The sequence below is a fragment of the Tiliqua scincoides genome, chromosome 2, assembly GCF_035046505.1.
Source record: "Tiliqua scincoides isolate rTilSci1 chromosome 2, rTilSci1.hap2, whole genome shotgun sequence".
NCBI lineage: Eukaryota > Metazoa > Chordata > Lepidosauria > Squamata > Scincidae > Tiliqua > Tiliqua scincoides.
In genome coordinates, this window is record NC_089822.1 from 57,710,706 (window position 1) to 57,724,749 (window position 14,044).

General features: G+C 40.6%; 1 protein-coding gene across 2 annotated transcripts in view; it reads left to right on the forward strand.

Annotated features, from left to right (window-relative positions):
- Window positions 1-14,044, forward strand: part of ADAMTS19 (ADAM metallopeptidase with thrombospondin type 1 motif 19) — a 166,577-nt gene that overhangs the window by 148,640 nt on the left and 3,893 nt on the right. For both annotated transcript variants that reach the window (XM_066615010.1, XM_066615011.1), the window contains exon 22: window positions 13,582-13,759. In XM_066615010.1, the coding sequence (XP_066471107.1) occupies window positions 13,582-13,759 (178 nt within the window). The remainder of the gene's footprint in view (window positions 1-13,581; window positions 13,760-14,044) is intronic.

Consider the following 14,044-nt stretch of genomic DNA (forward strand, 5'->3'; position numbering starts at 1 on the left):
AATCCTGGGACAGGGGGACATGATGAAGCTGTGATATTACCTCCACATTATCGTGTCACACACATACCCCCTTGCACCCCTGGCTTCAGGAATGACTCTGATTTGGAACCAGTCAGAGCCTGGGGTGGGTAAGAAGGCCATTCTTTGCTGTGCTCACCACTCCCAGCACTCGGGCAGTGAGTGCAACACAGTCCCTCTGCAGAGAGCCCAGAACATGCCCCCCACAACACCGTGGGGTGAAATGGGCTGCACCAGCGACCCCCGGCATGCTATGCCACTCATCATATATATGATTGAATGAAGATGCAATTTATGCAGATTTTTTAAATTCATCATCATCTTGGTGCCATTATAACTACATTGTACATTCACATGTCTTGCTGTGTTCTACTTCAGTTTATGATTTGCTTTTTATTGTTGTTTTTTTAATGTTGGGATATCCAAGACAAAAAGTGGCCTAAAAGTTTTTAAAATAAACATCAAGCAGTGAGCTATCAATGGACATAACCACATTGGCTGTGGGGGTGGGAGGGCACAAATGAACTGAAGGAACTGAAAACTCTTTACAAAATTTGAAATTTAAAATACTAAACGAACAAGAATTCTTAATGCATCAGTTCTGCTTTGGAAATAAGATTCAAAAATTCAGAACTCCAAAGGCAGAACAAAACTTCAGGCAGAAACAGGATAATTTTAGAACTACCTCCAACACTCAGGTTCAACATCTGAGATTTTACCAGGCCCATTAAACTCACTACTTCCAAGGGGACATTCATAGAATTCCGCTGTTACTTGTATAAAAGAACTGTACCCTGAACTTCTATTGATGCTGAAATTTGCATTGCATATCAAATTACATGCTTGCACAGAATATGCACATCCAAATCCACCATTCTATAGAATCTATATATGCTTCACTGGTCACAACTTAGCAGGCAGTGCTGCATGAAACAAAATATTCTGTACCAGGGAGCCAGCTCAGATTTTTGTCTCCATATTTTATGTGAAGAAATATTATCCTTCCTAAAGATTCTTGGCAGAAATAACCGCATTTAAAGTAAATGAGAATTTGTCATTCACAGTTTTTAAAAGAATTCAACAAAGGTGTTTTATAACATTGTGTCTCATCTGTATAGTTGCCCTGCTATCATTTATGAACTGGATACAAACAAGCTTTTACAAGCTTTAAAAGGGAAGTGAGTGAAGCTTTGTGGATATTCAGCTTATAGTTGGATATTTGTGGATATTCAGCTTATTGGGCTTAATTATATCTTGTAATTCCAAACTATTCCAATAGTTACATCAGAGCACTATCTATTTTAATTTTATTATCAGTTTAATTTTAATTTCTCTACAGAAACTTGATTTAGTTTATACTGTACCTGGATTTTCTTTCTTGTTCTCTGCATGACTGTTTCCACACTGTTTCACTTTCGGTTTAGTGCATAGCATCATGAAGCCATGGTTTACCTAGTAATGTATCTGCAATTAGGCAAAGATATGGAGAACTGAGATGTTTGCTCATTGCTGATCGTATGTGCTACAGAGTAATTAGTGCAGCCTTCCATCACACTGGTGTCCACTGTTTATTCTCTTTAGGACCTTTCTTGACATAACTAGGAGTCTGTTCATTCAAGGAAAGCCAAATTATTTTTAGACTGGGTGCCAAAATGTAACTTGAGAATTGTAATTGTTACTTCTCACTCATTGAAACCAGAAACTTAATATGTTCTTTCTTGGCTTTCTCTTCAGTCGGAATGTCTATAACATTTCAGTCTGAACCAGGGAATTACTGAAACACAAGGCAATATAAATAATCATAGCAAAGTTAAGATAAACTGGGGGGGGGGGGTTGAAATTTTTTTTTTTTTTACTGAAATAAACGTAAAGGAATCTATATTATTTTCCATTGCTTGTAATTGCAGCAACAATGCAGCAGGCAAGAGGAATGCTACCCCAAATCATCAGTTCCTCAAACTCAGTTTGAAACCTGACAGTTTCACTAAAACCTTTAAACGTTTTATTTGCGAATGCTAGTAGTGAACAAAGTGGGTTCACGCATCAAATGCTAGGAATTAATCTCATGCTGTGGTCTGTGCCTGTCATGACAATTTTAGTGAATGGTTTCAGAGAAAACAAAGCAGGAAAATGTTTAAAAATTGTCCCAGTTCAGCATTCATTGAAAGCAAGTGGCCCACTATGAGGTATACTTTGCACACAACTCAGTTTGCGAATCAGATTTTTGTAAGCTTAAGAAGTTTAATGATGAAAAGACGTGGAAAGAGCTCAGCATTGGAATGCTTGTTTTGATATACATGAGCATCAGCATGTGAAGCTTGTTTAAAATGAGCATACAAACATGAGCTGAGTGGAAGGGATAAGCACCATCATGAAGCTTATTAATATTCAAGAAGGAAACTTTGTACAAGGGCCAAAGGCTGGGAGCAACTGTGTGTCCTCTCTCTGCACTTGTTCTTCCTGGACATTGTGCTGTACCCCTCCGTTGTCACTTCCCATAAAGGATGCTGCCATGTCAATTTACAAACAGTGGCTATTTTAACATATCTACACTTGGATCCATGTGCATGAAATTAGAAATGGCAGTAGCAGTGATGACAAGAAGGAGAGTAGGTAAAAAATATGGGGGCAATGGCAAGGGTCACAGTGAGCAGATGAAATTCTGCTTTGTAAACAGGACTGGAGATTCACATCGAAACTTAAGTGATTACTGTTTGATCCTTATCCAAAGCTGCCTGTGTGGCCTATAGGTAAGAAAGAGCAGAGGGGATATAGTTTCAACAGGCTGAAAGCTGATGTATCAGGAGAAAGGCCACATGAACTGTTTACCTGCTATGCCATACATTTTTCTTTTCTGCACAAACAGCTGATATTGCATAGTTATAACTCATGTCGCTTGATCCTAACCAGGCTTCCACAGAAACAGGTTTTAATGATGTCAGTTACTTAGCATGTTTAAGAATACCAGCTTAGAAAAACAATTTAGGAGGGCTCAATGTGTGAACAGGACCATGGTGAATTGCCTACCAGTTGATGAAAGAGTCGGCGTATTGTTAGGCAACTTACTTGCAATTCCTTGCCCTTGTGGGTTTTGTGAAGTGCTCTCTTTTGGAATTCTTTCACAGTACTGTACTTTTCTGTGCATGCCAGATGCCTGAGGCTAATGTCAACGGAGCAAGCTGAGCATATGAGACTAAATGCATCCTGACAATTGACCGATACCTGGGGAGCCACTGAACAAGCAGTGTGGTCTAGAGAGAGCCATTAGAGTGAAAACTCTGAAAACAAAGCTGTCACTACCAGAGGATTGCAGAGGCTTAAATTGCTTCTTTGTTTCCTCACCTCAGTAAGAGAGAAAAGGAGCCACCAAGAGACCTTTCCTGAAGGAAGAAAAAGAAATTTAGGAAACAGATGCATTCCTTTCTGACTCTATTCCAAATACCCTTAAAGGCTGTAGTGCTATAATGACCTGTCCTACACAAATAAGAGCCATGCAGGAAAAAAATTAGACCAAAACATGAATGAGTCTTCTTTCATAATTATTAGTCAGATATTCAGTGAAGGTTACAGAATCTCTAGTGAGTTGAAAAGCATACTGCTGTGTTTTCATTGCTGAAATTCTCATTTGTCCTGTATTAAGCTGCCACAGATCTTGGACCCAAAGAAAGGTATGAAATGAAACAGCACCCTGTTCAAAATAATGAAGAATTTGACTTTAGGTGAAACAGGCACAAATGATTTGTCACATCCATCTGAAATGTAAAAGGAAAACACAAGGCTTGGAAATGAAATATGAGATTAGCAGTACTGACAAGGTAATTAGTCTTGGTCTAGTTATTTGGTTCCTAATCTGAAATTACTAGCTGTTTTAAATTCTGGAAACAGAACATCACAGACTGCATATCTAAGTGTCATTATGAATAGATTTATGGTCAAAATGATTATGTGAAGTTCACAAGTTAGCTGGAGTCAAAATACCCATGGCATCATTTCAATAATGTTTATGTTAATAGTATGGCCTTGTTCCAGCAGATGAGGTATGTCATTGTTTCCAGAAAAAGATGAATGAGAAAATTATCTGTGAGCTGTCAGTGTAATCAGATGAATACAAGTTGTTTATTCATGTTGTAAAATTAACATAATTTAGTTCAGACAAGGATTTCCTAGAGATCAGTTCAAAAGAGACTTGTTACTCTCTGCCTTAAATATATGTCATGGTGGGTTAAATGGAAAGAGCTTTAATTAAAAATGAAAGAAAGACAAACATGCAGATTGACTGAACAGGGCTAAATTCATACAACTGTTGCATCACACAGATCAGAGGAACTGCAAGTTGTGGAATAGTCATGTTATAGCCACAATGGTTGTAATTAATTGTCAATTCTAAAAGTTGTTAATATGAAATGAAGACTTTCAGGAACCAGAAGGTGAAAGCAATTTTGTCATCTGTTCCACATAGTATACTGTATCCCTGATAACAAAAGGGGGAGGCAGGAGGGGAAGGAGAGGGGATTGCTTTAAAAAACTCAGGGAGTGTTTGCCGAATTCCTCCCCCCCCCCCAGATGATGCAGGCTCTCCTGCTCCAGCAAGCCTTGGAGAGACAGGTGAGGGTGAGCAGAGAGCTGGACTACAAGTCCCAGAATGCTCCGGGGCAGAGGAGCTTCCATGATGGTGGCCAGGGAGGGCTGCAGGAGTAGCAGCAGTGAAGAGGAGGAGGAGAACCTGCAGTGCTGTTGGGAGGCCGCCTGGGACACAGAGGACGAGGCTTCCCAAACAAGCTCACCATTCCAACTGTGAAAGAAGCAGGACAGCTGGCAACAGGAGGGCTGAGTACGGAGCGAAGGGGAGGAGAAGGGATTGAGAACAGCTGCCTTAGTTTCCTTCCATCCAGAAGTGTCAGGCTGCAGTGAATTTGTGTAACTCTATGGCATTTAGCACAACGCGTTTTTTGTTAATTGCGCCGAGTCACGGAACGGAACTAACACAGATCAATAGGCTCCACCTGTATTTTATTCTTTGCATTTTTTGACTTGCTTCTTCTTGAAAACTGCAGCTACAATATGAGTACCTTTTACATGTTTTATAACTTTTTTTGCTCATCTGTAGATCATTTGAAGTGTGTCCAGTCTCATCATATCATTAAGAAGCAAGTTTAGCCCATGAGATGCACATCCTATTGCAGTAATATGTGGATACTTATCCATTATGATCTCCCATGCTGCTTTCATATTGCTGGCATTGTCAGTCAGCAGAGCAAATACTTTACCACTCCCAATTTTCTGTAGGACTTCACATATTTTACAGCTGATATACTACAGAGTATATCTGTATGTATATTTGTTCTCTCCTGTTTCAATGCTTTTGAAAAAAACAGGTTGAGGTGTTGTTATAACAAAATTTATAATTTCTTCTCCTCTCACATTTGTCCATCCATCTGTAAGTAGTGCAAGACACAGTGCTTCATTAATTTTTCCTTGCCCAGATTCCATTACACGTTCATATTCCGACTCCAAATGAGGCTTGCTCAGAGAATGTCTGCTGGGCAAATGGTATGATGGTCTTAGTAATTTCAAAGCTTCCTGCCAGTATGTTTTTTCAGCTATTGAAAATGGTGTTCCAGAAGAATATATTGCTCTTGCAAGAGCTTGATCAATTTTTTTCCTGATCTTCAGGTGTCATCTTGTCTACAAATGAAGTTATTGAATAATTTTTGGATGCAGCTGTCTTCAGTATCTGTTTACTTGAAGATGCTGCTGATGGGACAACAACACTTTGTGTTGCTGCTGATGTTACAGATGGAGTAGAAAGAGGACTTCTTGAACGAGAACGTTGAGAAAAACTGTGCATTTTCATCATTGTGGTCTTCTTCACTTAGATCCATGAAGGATTTTTTAATATCTACAGGGCACTTGTTACATATACAAGAATGTGTTTTGTCATCCTGGTAGCATTTGGAAATGCATATTTCATCTGACAATATTTGCAAATCACATTTTTCTTCTCAGAAGAACTTGTAATGCGAAAATGCCTCCATATGTTGGATGTTGGTCTCACCATTTTCCTGAGGGGAGTAGGAAAGAAAAATAATTTAATGGCTAGTTTGCAAGAAGACACTAATCTATGGTTGTGGGTGGGGGAAGTAAAGAACCAGATTAGTAGTAATTGAATATTATTTATACAAAGGTTATAAAGATAAACTAATGTAGCTAAATGATTCAGTTTTCTGGAATCAGATAAATGTAAACTCTTACGTTTTTAAATTAAGTATATAGTTTCAGGTCCTTTTTGTTGCTCTGTATTTTCTTCCAATGCTTTGAGGCCTAGTGAAGAGGACAGAACAGAACCAAACATACCCACCCACATGCAAAAACAAAACTGAAACCTTTTTCTTTTCTTGTGACAATAGCAGCACCTCCTAAAGGCAGAAATGCATCTTGTTCTTGCATTGGAGAGTTCCATTTGTAACCTAGGACTTGCTTGTCCTCAGTGCACAGAAATTAGAATAATCTGATACCATACATATTTTTTAGAAATGATTTGGGAAATATTTGAACACCTTGTCTTAAAATATTTTATTCATCATGTTAAAACAAAACATTCCATAATCAATTTTTTCTTTTTTTCCAATTTTTCAGAAAAAAACAAAAAAGGCTTCAGGGAAAAAATGGGAAAAAACTGGGTTTTTTTCTGAACTTTTCTGGGTTTTTTCCATGCCTTCACATCTCTAGCCTTGTGTAGGGCTTCCAGGCCTGGGAGGGAGAACAGGCTATGGCAGAAGCCTCCTTCGCTGATCCCACCGCTTCCCAGGCCTGTCCCACTCCTGTTCCACCCACCCTGTGTCCAGAAATGCCCCTCCCTGCCGCTCTCCCCCAGCCCCTGTTCTGCTTGGCACATTACTTCCTCTGGAGGTTGTGATACAGAATCAGTGGAATGGCACAGGCCTACTCCTCACTCATCACTTGATTCCAATGTTTCCATGTTTCCAATGGCTGCTGCACCAGTACTAGAAGTTATTAGGATTGTGCTGTCAGTTTGTTCTGTGCAATATAAGGTGTGAAATGCATTCAAAGGAGATTGGGTCTGGGAACCTAGGTTTCTGCTGAGCAGCTGCAAAGTGGGACTTGCCACTTCTGCACTTCAAATCACATGCTCTCCCCCTACCACTTTACAGCTGTTTGGTAGAGGTTCAGGTAGGCAGTTCTTTTGCAACATTACATGTTGCATAAGATAAGATGAGATGTAAAGATGTGAGATGAGATGAGATGAAAGATGAGAATGGCTGTAAACTAGACTGGATACAAGAACATGCATCCATTTGTATATTAAAAATATATAAATCCTTCTAGATTATTTTAACAGTGTGTACACCAATATAATGTGGAAATTCAACGTTCAGTACTTGCTATCTGTAGTTGTGATAGCTCTAAAAATATTTTAAAATCTAGGTCTGTAACACTTGAAATCTAAGTACACGCCTGGGCTATTCTTCCAGGCTCTTTAGACTAGCCAATGTAATATGTCTTTCATTTTCCAAATAAGACTGTCATTCCTTAAAACTGACACTGACGCTAGTAATTGAACTCTGGAGTACTGATCTAAGTGGAAATGATTGTGTAATCAGCATAGACTTGTTTCTTGTGAGGCAGAAAACTCTTTTATTAGTGGGGTGCTGTTCATGTCAATTTGAAGATTTGTATGATGATGGAAGTGAAACAAGTTTATTCGAAATTGGATAGTTTGCACTTAAAAATCAGGTGCTTTCTATTTTGTAATTTCCTATCCTTTGAGATGTAATTGTCTCCCTCTGCATATAAGATACTAGATTTTTTTACCTATCTCATTTTTTTAATTAAAGTAATGGAAATATTTTGTGCATGCAGCTCAGAGATGTTCTTTATCTTAGAACATCACATTATGTATTCCACTTAAGCTGCCAATATAAATATTTGGGGGAGGCAAGCTTGCTGTTTTGTTTTACATCAGAAATAACTGAATTGGCTGGTATCTCTTTAGTTTTGGCTCTTCTTAGACAAGTTCAAAACCAGAAAGATTCATATGGATTGTAAGGCATATATTTATACTACTATCTGGTTCCACACACTGAGGAAGGAGGGTGGATAAGGAAACCACATTGTGTGAGAGATAACAGAATAAAGAAGGCAGAGAGGCTGCCATTTAAGTCAGCAGATGGTATATGTGATCATTCCTATTGCTGAAGAGGGAACAGAGGTATGGAAATATCCTATCTTACAGCTCTACATGAATGCCATAGTTGCATGTGCACATGCATACACTTATCCCCATGCTAGCATGCACAAAGGAAGAAGAGAGAGTTGCCACTACCACAGTGGCCTTGGTCAGTGAGTGGTGGGCTGGAGGTCCATGGCAGGCAGATGAGAGGTCAGTTCACCACTACTCCAACTTGCCACTCAGTGCAATATTTCAGGTGTCGTGAGAAAGCCACAGGCCTGTTCTAGCACAAGTTAGGATTGAGCTGTAAAAGTCACTTGTCAAGTACAATGTCATTCACAGAGGCAAAGAAGAAATTGGAATATGATACAATCATTAAAACATTTGAAAATTAAGTTAATATCTGAAGGTTGAAAAATAATCATAAAACCTCATGGAAGGGAAAATAAATCCCCTTACTCCAAATTGTGCAGGATCCATCTCCTACCCAGCTCTGGATACAGGACAGGCTGGCCAGCCAGCCTGCTTGTTCCAGCACAGGATAGGATTGGGCTGTTAGTCATTTTTCTTCTGTTTTCTCTGAAATGTGAACAACCTATAGTTCTCAGTAGAAAGATCCTCGATACAAACAGAATAAGAAACAGAATTGTGGTTTTAACAGACAATGCCACATGTGTTCACTATGATGCTGTTTCCATAGCACTGTAATTTTAGGCTGTTGCATGGGAGAAATGAAAAGCATGGCCTTTTAAAATTTAGCCGACACACTTTCAGATGGATTAATAGCTTCCTGCTTATGGAAGGGATAGGAGTCAAAATTTAGCTGCTGCAGCTGCTCCTTTTCCCATTACATGGGTTTTAAAAAGGAAGAGGACATGCACAGGAGACAAGATTGATGGGCCCAGCGCAGAGATATTGGGTCTGTCTTTTCTATTCCAGTTGTGGGGCATTCCAAGATCCCTATTGGAAGAAAAACTTTATTTTTAATAGTAAAAAACTATGCACATACTAGCATTGAAATAAAAGGCTAGCAACTATTTGATTAATATTATAACCAGTGCTTTTTTTGTAAAAAAAAAAAAAAAGAAAAGAAAAAGAAAAAGGTGCAGGAACTCACAACTTGTTAATCTTTTATTTATTTATTTATTTATTTATTTATTATTAAGCATTTTTTATTGGAGAAATAAAATATTTTTTATGTGCTTCCCCCCTAAAGATGAACTTATTTCTGAGTAGACATGCATAGGATTGGGCTGTCAATCACCACATCCCCTTCCCCCTAGCTAATTTTTCTACACATGGGGGAAAATACTGTACAGGTGCACTTGTAGCTTGCAGTATGTAGTGTGGCGCTACTTCGAGGAGAGGAAGCAGTGAATGGTTTCCGAAAAATGGCTTACATGAGTTCCATGTAGTAAAATTACTCTAAGCAACTGTGGGAGTAAGAACAAAAAAGGAATTCTTACAGGAGAGGGGTCCTTAGGTTCACATAGAAACAGCTACGTTTGCAAACAAGCGATTAAATATGGTTTAATTCAGGTATCAAATACTCTGTGTCTTTGGGAAGGCGCTTGGCATGCAATTGTATGTTCTCTGCTGCCCTGAGCAGCTGCTGTGCATTGCTGGAGAGGAACTGCAAACGCTGGCTGGCGGAGGGCATGCTTGTGGGGGAAGGATGAGGAGGATCTCTGGCAAGGCTGGACAGCATGTTGTACACACGTAGAATCCCTTTTCACGTGCCCTTAGCATGTGAAAACGGGTGCAGATATATATCTCTGCCAGGATTAAGAGCCCAATCCTAGGTATGTCTACTCTGAAGTAAGTCTCGTTCTAGTCAATGGAGCTTACTCCCAGGAAAGTGCCTAGGTTTGCAGCCTAAGAGCCCAATCCTATGCATGTCTACTCAGAAGTCCACTTTAGTGAATGGGGCTTACTGTGGATAGGATGGCAGCCTCAGGGCCCAATCCTGTGCCTGTCTCCTCAGAAGTCAGTCCCAGTAGAGGCAGTGGGGCTTCCTCCCAGGAAAGTGTGGAGAGGACTGCAGCCTCAGAGCCCTTCCTCTGCCTGTCTACTCAGGCTGCAAGGCTATGCACCCTTTCCCAGGAGCAAGCCCCATTGAGCACAATGAGACTTACTTCTGAGTAGACACGCCTAGGCTCGTGCTGCAGATTGGCACGGGGGCTGCACCAGCCAGCTTCCTTCCCCTCCTCCTCCACCAACCCAGTACCTGGGCGTTCCGTGGGTGCCGCAGCTTGTCTCCCTGGCTGGCTGGCTGTACGTCCTCCTCCTCGGCGTCAGCGCGTGTCCCCCGCGCCCTCCACCGGCTTGGAAGCTGCACGGGGAAGCAGAGTACGGGGGGAGGGGAGGTGGACTGGGCTCAGGCAAGAGCTTGGGGATGGTGGCAGGAGGGCGTCGTTGTGTGGTCAAGCAGGGGCCAGGTGCCCACCCACCCTGCACCCCCCAGCACCCACCCAGCGAATGCCTCTGTTTTGCTCCCCCCCGGAATGCCTCCAAAGGGGAGGGGCCCCTGCAAAAAGGTGCCGGAACTCCGTCCCCCCGCATTCCATTAGAAAAAAAGCCCTGATTATAACTATTAATTTGTAACTAATAATACGTTACTATTATACATAACTATTAACTTGAGCAGCAACTCCAGAGACTAGAGGTGGGGGGAGGCTTTGCAACACACAACCATTTTTTCTTTCCTTCCGTTATCACAGTTTACGCTAAAATGAAGTAGAATCTTGTAGCTGTATGCCCCATCCTGCCTATGGCTGTCCCACTCTTGAACATGGCCAGGTACAGAAGCCTGGACAAACTCAAAAAGTAGTTTTCAAATTCTTTTAAATTTCATCTAAAAGAATTTTATATGCTTCTAATGTACTTTTATATGCTTCTATATATATGCTTCTATATATGCCTTATCTAGTTTTATATACTTCTAATGTACTCTAGTTAAGCCCAATGAGCTTCTCATCCATCCACATCCTCCCCCCTCCCCCGCCTTTTTAATTCAGCCCAATAACCTGCAGATGGGTCCCCCCCCCTTTTTGTCTTTTGGTTTGTACTCAAGTGGCCTTTGGTGAGATCCAGCAGGGCAATTCTTATGTCCTTATGGTCCTTGAGTAATAGTTCTGGAACAAGTGATTTGTGTGTTGCAATTGGAGTGATCATTTGTTCTTGGAAGAAGTTGTCCAAGTCTACATTGTTAACGCTGTTACAGATTGGCACTTCAAACTGTAGATTTTTATCAAGCCCGGCAGTGGTTGCCTGTTGTCTTGGCTGAAGTACACAGTTTAAACGTTGCTGTCTGCCAGTGACAATGTTTCCCTTAATTTAGGAGTTCCTACTTCTTACTAAGGCCAGCTGGAAGTGGCTGTGGCATTACAGCACCTTCCTCAGCTGTGGGTCTAAGAACTTTGGGTCTTTGCTTCAAAATACATGTCTCTAGCAGTCAGAGGACAGATAGATCCTCGGGTAAAAGTTATATGTATGCTAGGTTCAAAAATTATTTGATATAATGTGTAGATTTTAGTGACTTGAATTAGGGAGAAGAAAGGTTCAAAACAGATCATCATATACTATAATTATATACAGTACTACACATGTAGAAAAATACCACCAGGATACTAACAGTACAGCTTTTAGGTATCTTTACCACCCAGATACTACAACTACAGCTTTCAAGTATCTTTATCCAGGATTCCTTTTTTGAGACCCTTTTGAGAAGCATGTTCTGCTTGACTTGGTGCTTGAACAGTTTTACCATACCTTGTAGATCTGCAGCCAAAAATGCTGAGAATATCAGTAATGTTTTTTTCTTTAAAAAAAAAACACAAAACAAAACTCTAGCTACACATGAGAACAATTTGTGTATATGTAAAATAGTTTTAAATAGACTTGGTAATCAGCTGCAGTCAGAAGCAAGACACATAATGAAGTTGAGTGTATTCATAAGTGATCCATGTTTGGTCCATGTGAATATCATTTTGAAAATGATTTGCTGAAATTCATACCCATCCCTGGAAAGAAGAGTAGTAAGCTTCTAGCAAAGTGTTAGCTTTAAATAAAGTACTATCAAAATTTTACTTCAAAAAAAATTGTTCTAGGTCACCTGAATATTTTTTAAGTAGGAAAATTTCATATACATATCCTAATTTAATTGCATATATCATAAGTTACCATTACTAGATACTCAAAAATACATCTGATGCATGTTCATTGTAGGCTTGTTGTGCAATAATTCAGGTTTGAATTCAAGGTAGTTTTCACATTATATGAAATTGCCAGCATATACCCACATTTGAATCAGCATTAGATTTGCAGTAGCTACATTAGATACAGATATCTGTATAGATAGATAGATATTTTATATTATATATAAAATGTACGAATTGTGCATATATACAACTACCATTGAAGTTGTTGCTCATGAGGCAGCTGTATCCCAATAGCTCCAGGTGGAAAGTCATTTGTATTTTAGTTGGTTCAGTTACTAGCGGTCACCCATACAATGGAAGACAGCATGCTGGAAGAACAAAGGTTATCTTTTTTTTTTTTAGCTTCCGTAGCCTTTCTGAGAGTTTCCGTAGCCTTTCTAGTGAGTCTCACACCATGCTTACAGAAGCCTTGAAATGATATGGTGATGGGCAGCCCAATCCTTTCCTTCCTTAGTGCCCATGGTTACGGTGGCACCGGAACTGTATCCTATGGGGTCAGGGAAGCAGCACCAGTTCTCCTCAAATGTTCCCTTATCCTGTGTAACACCCAGGTGCCCCCAGTGGGTCCCCTTGGATCTGCGTCTGCTATTAAGCGGGTGCAGAACTTTGGAGACCCATGTCAGGTTTCTCAGCCCAGGAGGGGGTTAGGATATGGCAGCAGAGTCTGCCGCCATTTCCGCCCCCCTTCTGGGCCTACTCCTCCCCTTCCCCTGCTCTCCCCTTTTTCATGCTCTCCCCTCACCCCAAAAAGCCCTGCCGCTAGCCAGAGCAAAGGCCATAGATATTACTTATGGCACTTTTGTGACAGCCCAGGTCGGCAGCACTGGTGCAGTGCCAGCACCACAGTCCAAAGGCTTGGGCCCTGAGGAGAGTGCACTTGGTTGAGTCTTTCCAAAGGGAAGTGACAAGAAGGGCACGAAGGTTTTGTTTGGTTTTAGTCCATAGAGGCCAGGTGGAAACCCCTTTTTACTTATTGGCAGGGACACACCAGGAATGGGATGTGGTATGAACCACAGCAGGATACGAGTGTCCTACATATTAACAATCTTTGTATTTTATGATGTGTTTTAAAACCAGGTGTAATTGTGTGTTTTATTTGGTTTTGTCAAGAAGGAAGAATTGTAACCTGTGTTTCTCTCTATTTCTGTGCAGTGTTCCATCACTTGTGGCAAAGGAATGCAGTCACGGGTAATCCAATGCATGCACAAGATCACAGGAAGACATGGTAATGAGTGTTTCTCCTCTGAAAAACCTGCAGCCTACAGACCCTGCCACCTGCAGCCCTGCAATGAAAAAATTAATGTGAACACAATTACATCTCCTAGGTTAGGTAAGTGACTGCAGAGTGGTATTCTTCCCTATATATCCCAAGCCACATTCCATTTTCCCAAGACCCAAACCTTGCAGCCAATAAGTCTTCTTCTTGACTTATTCCATGGGTAAAGTTCCTTAGACCTGTGTTCCAAATTCATCTGACTTCATGCAATACCCCATGGATCTTATGATCTTAAGTGGATTGTTTTAACTTATTTGGGGGGTACAATGGGACATAGACAGCAACTGTCTTGCACAAGACTGAACTTAACAGTTTTTCGGGCTAGGTGCCGCAGTCTAG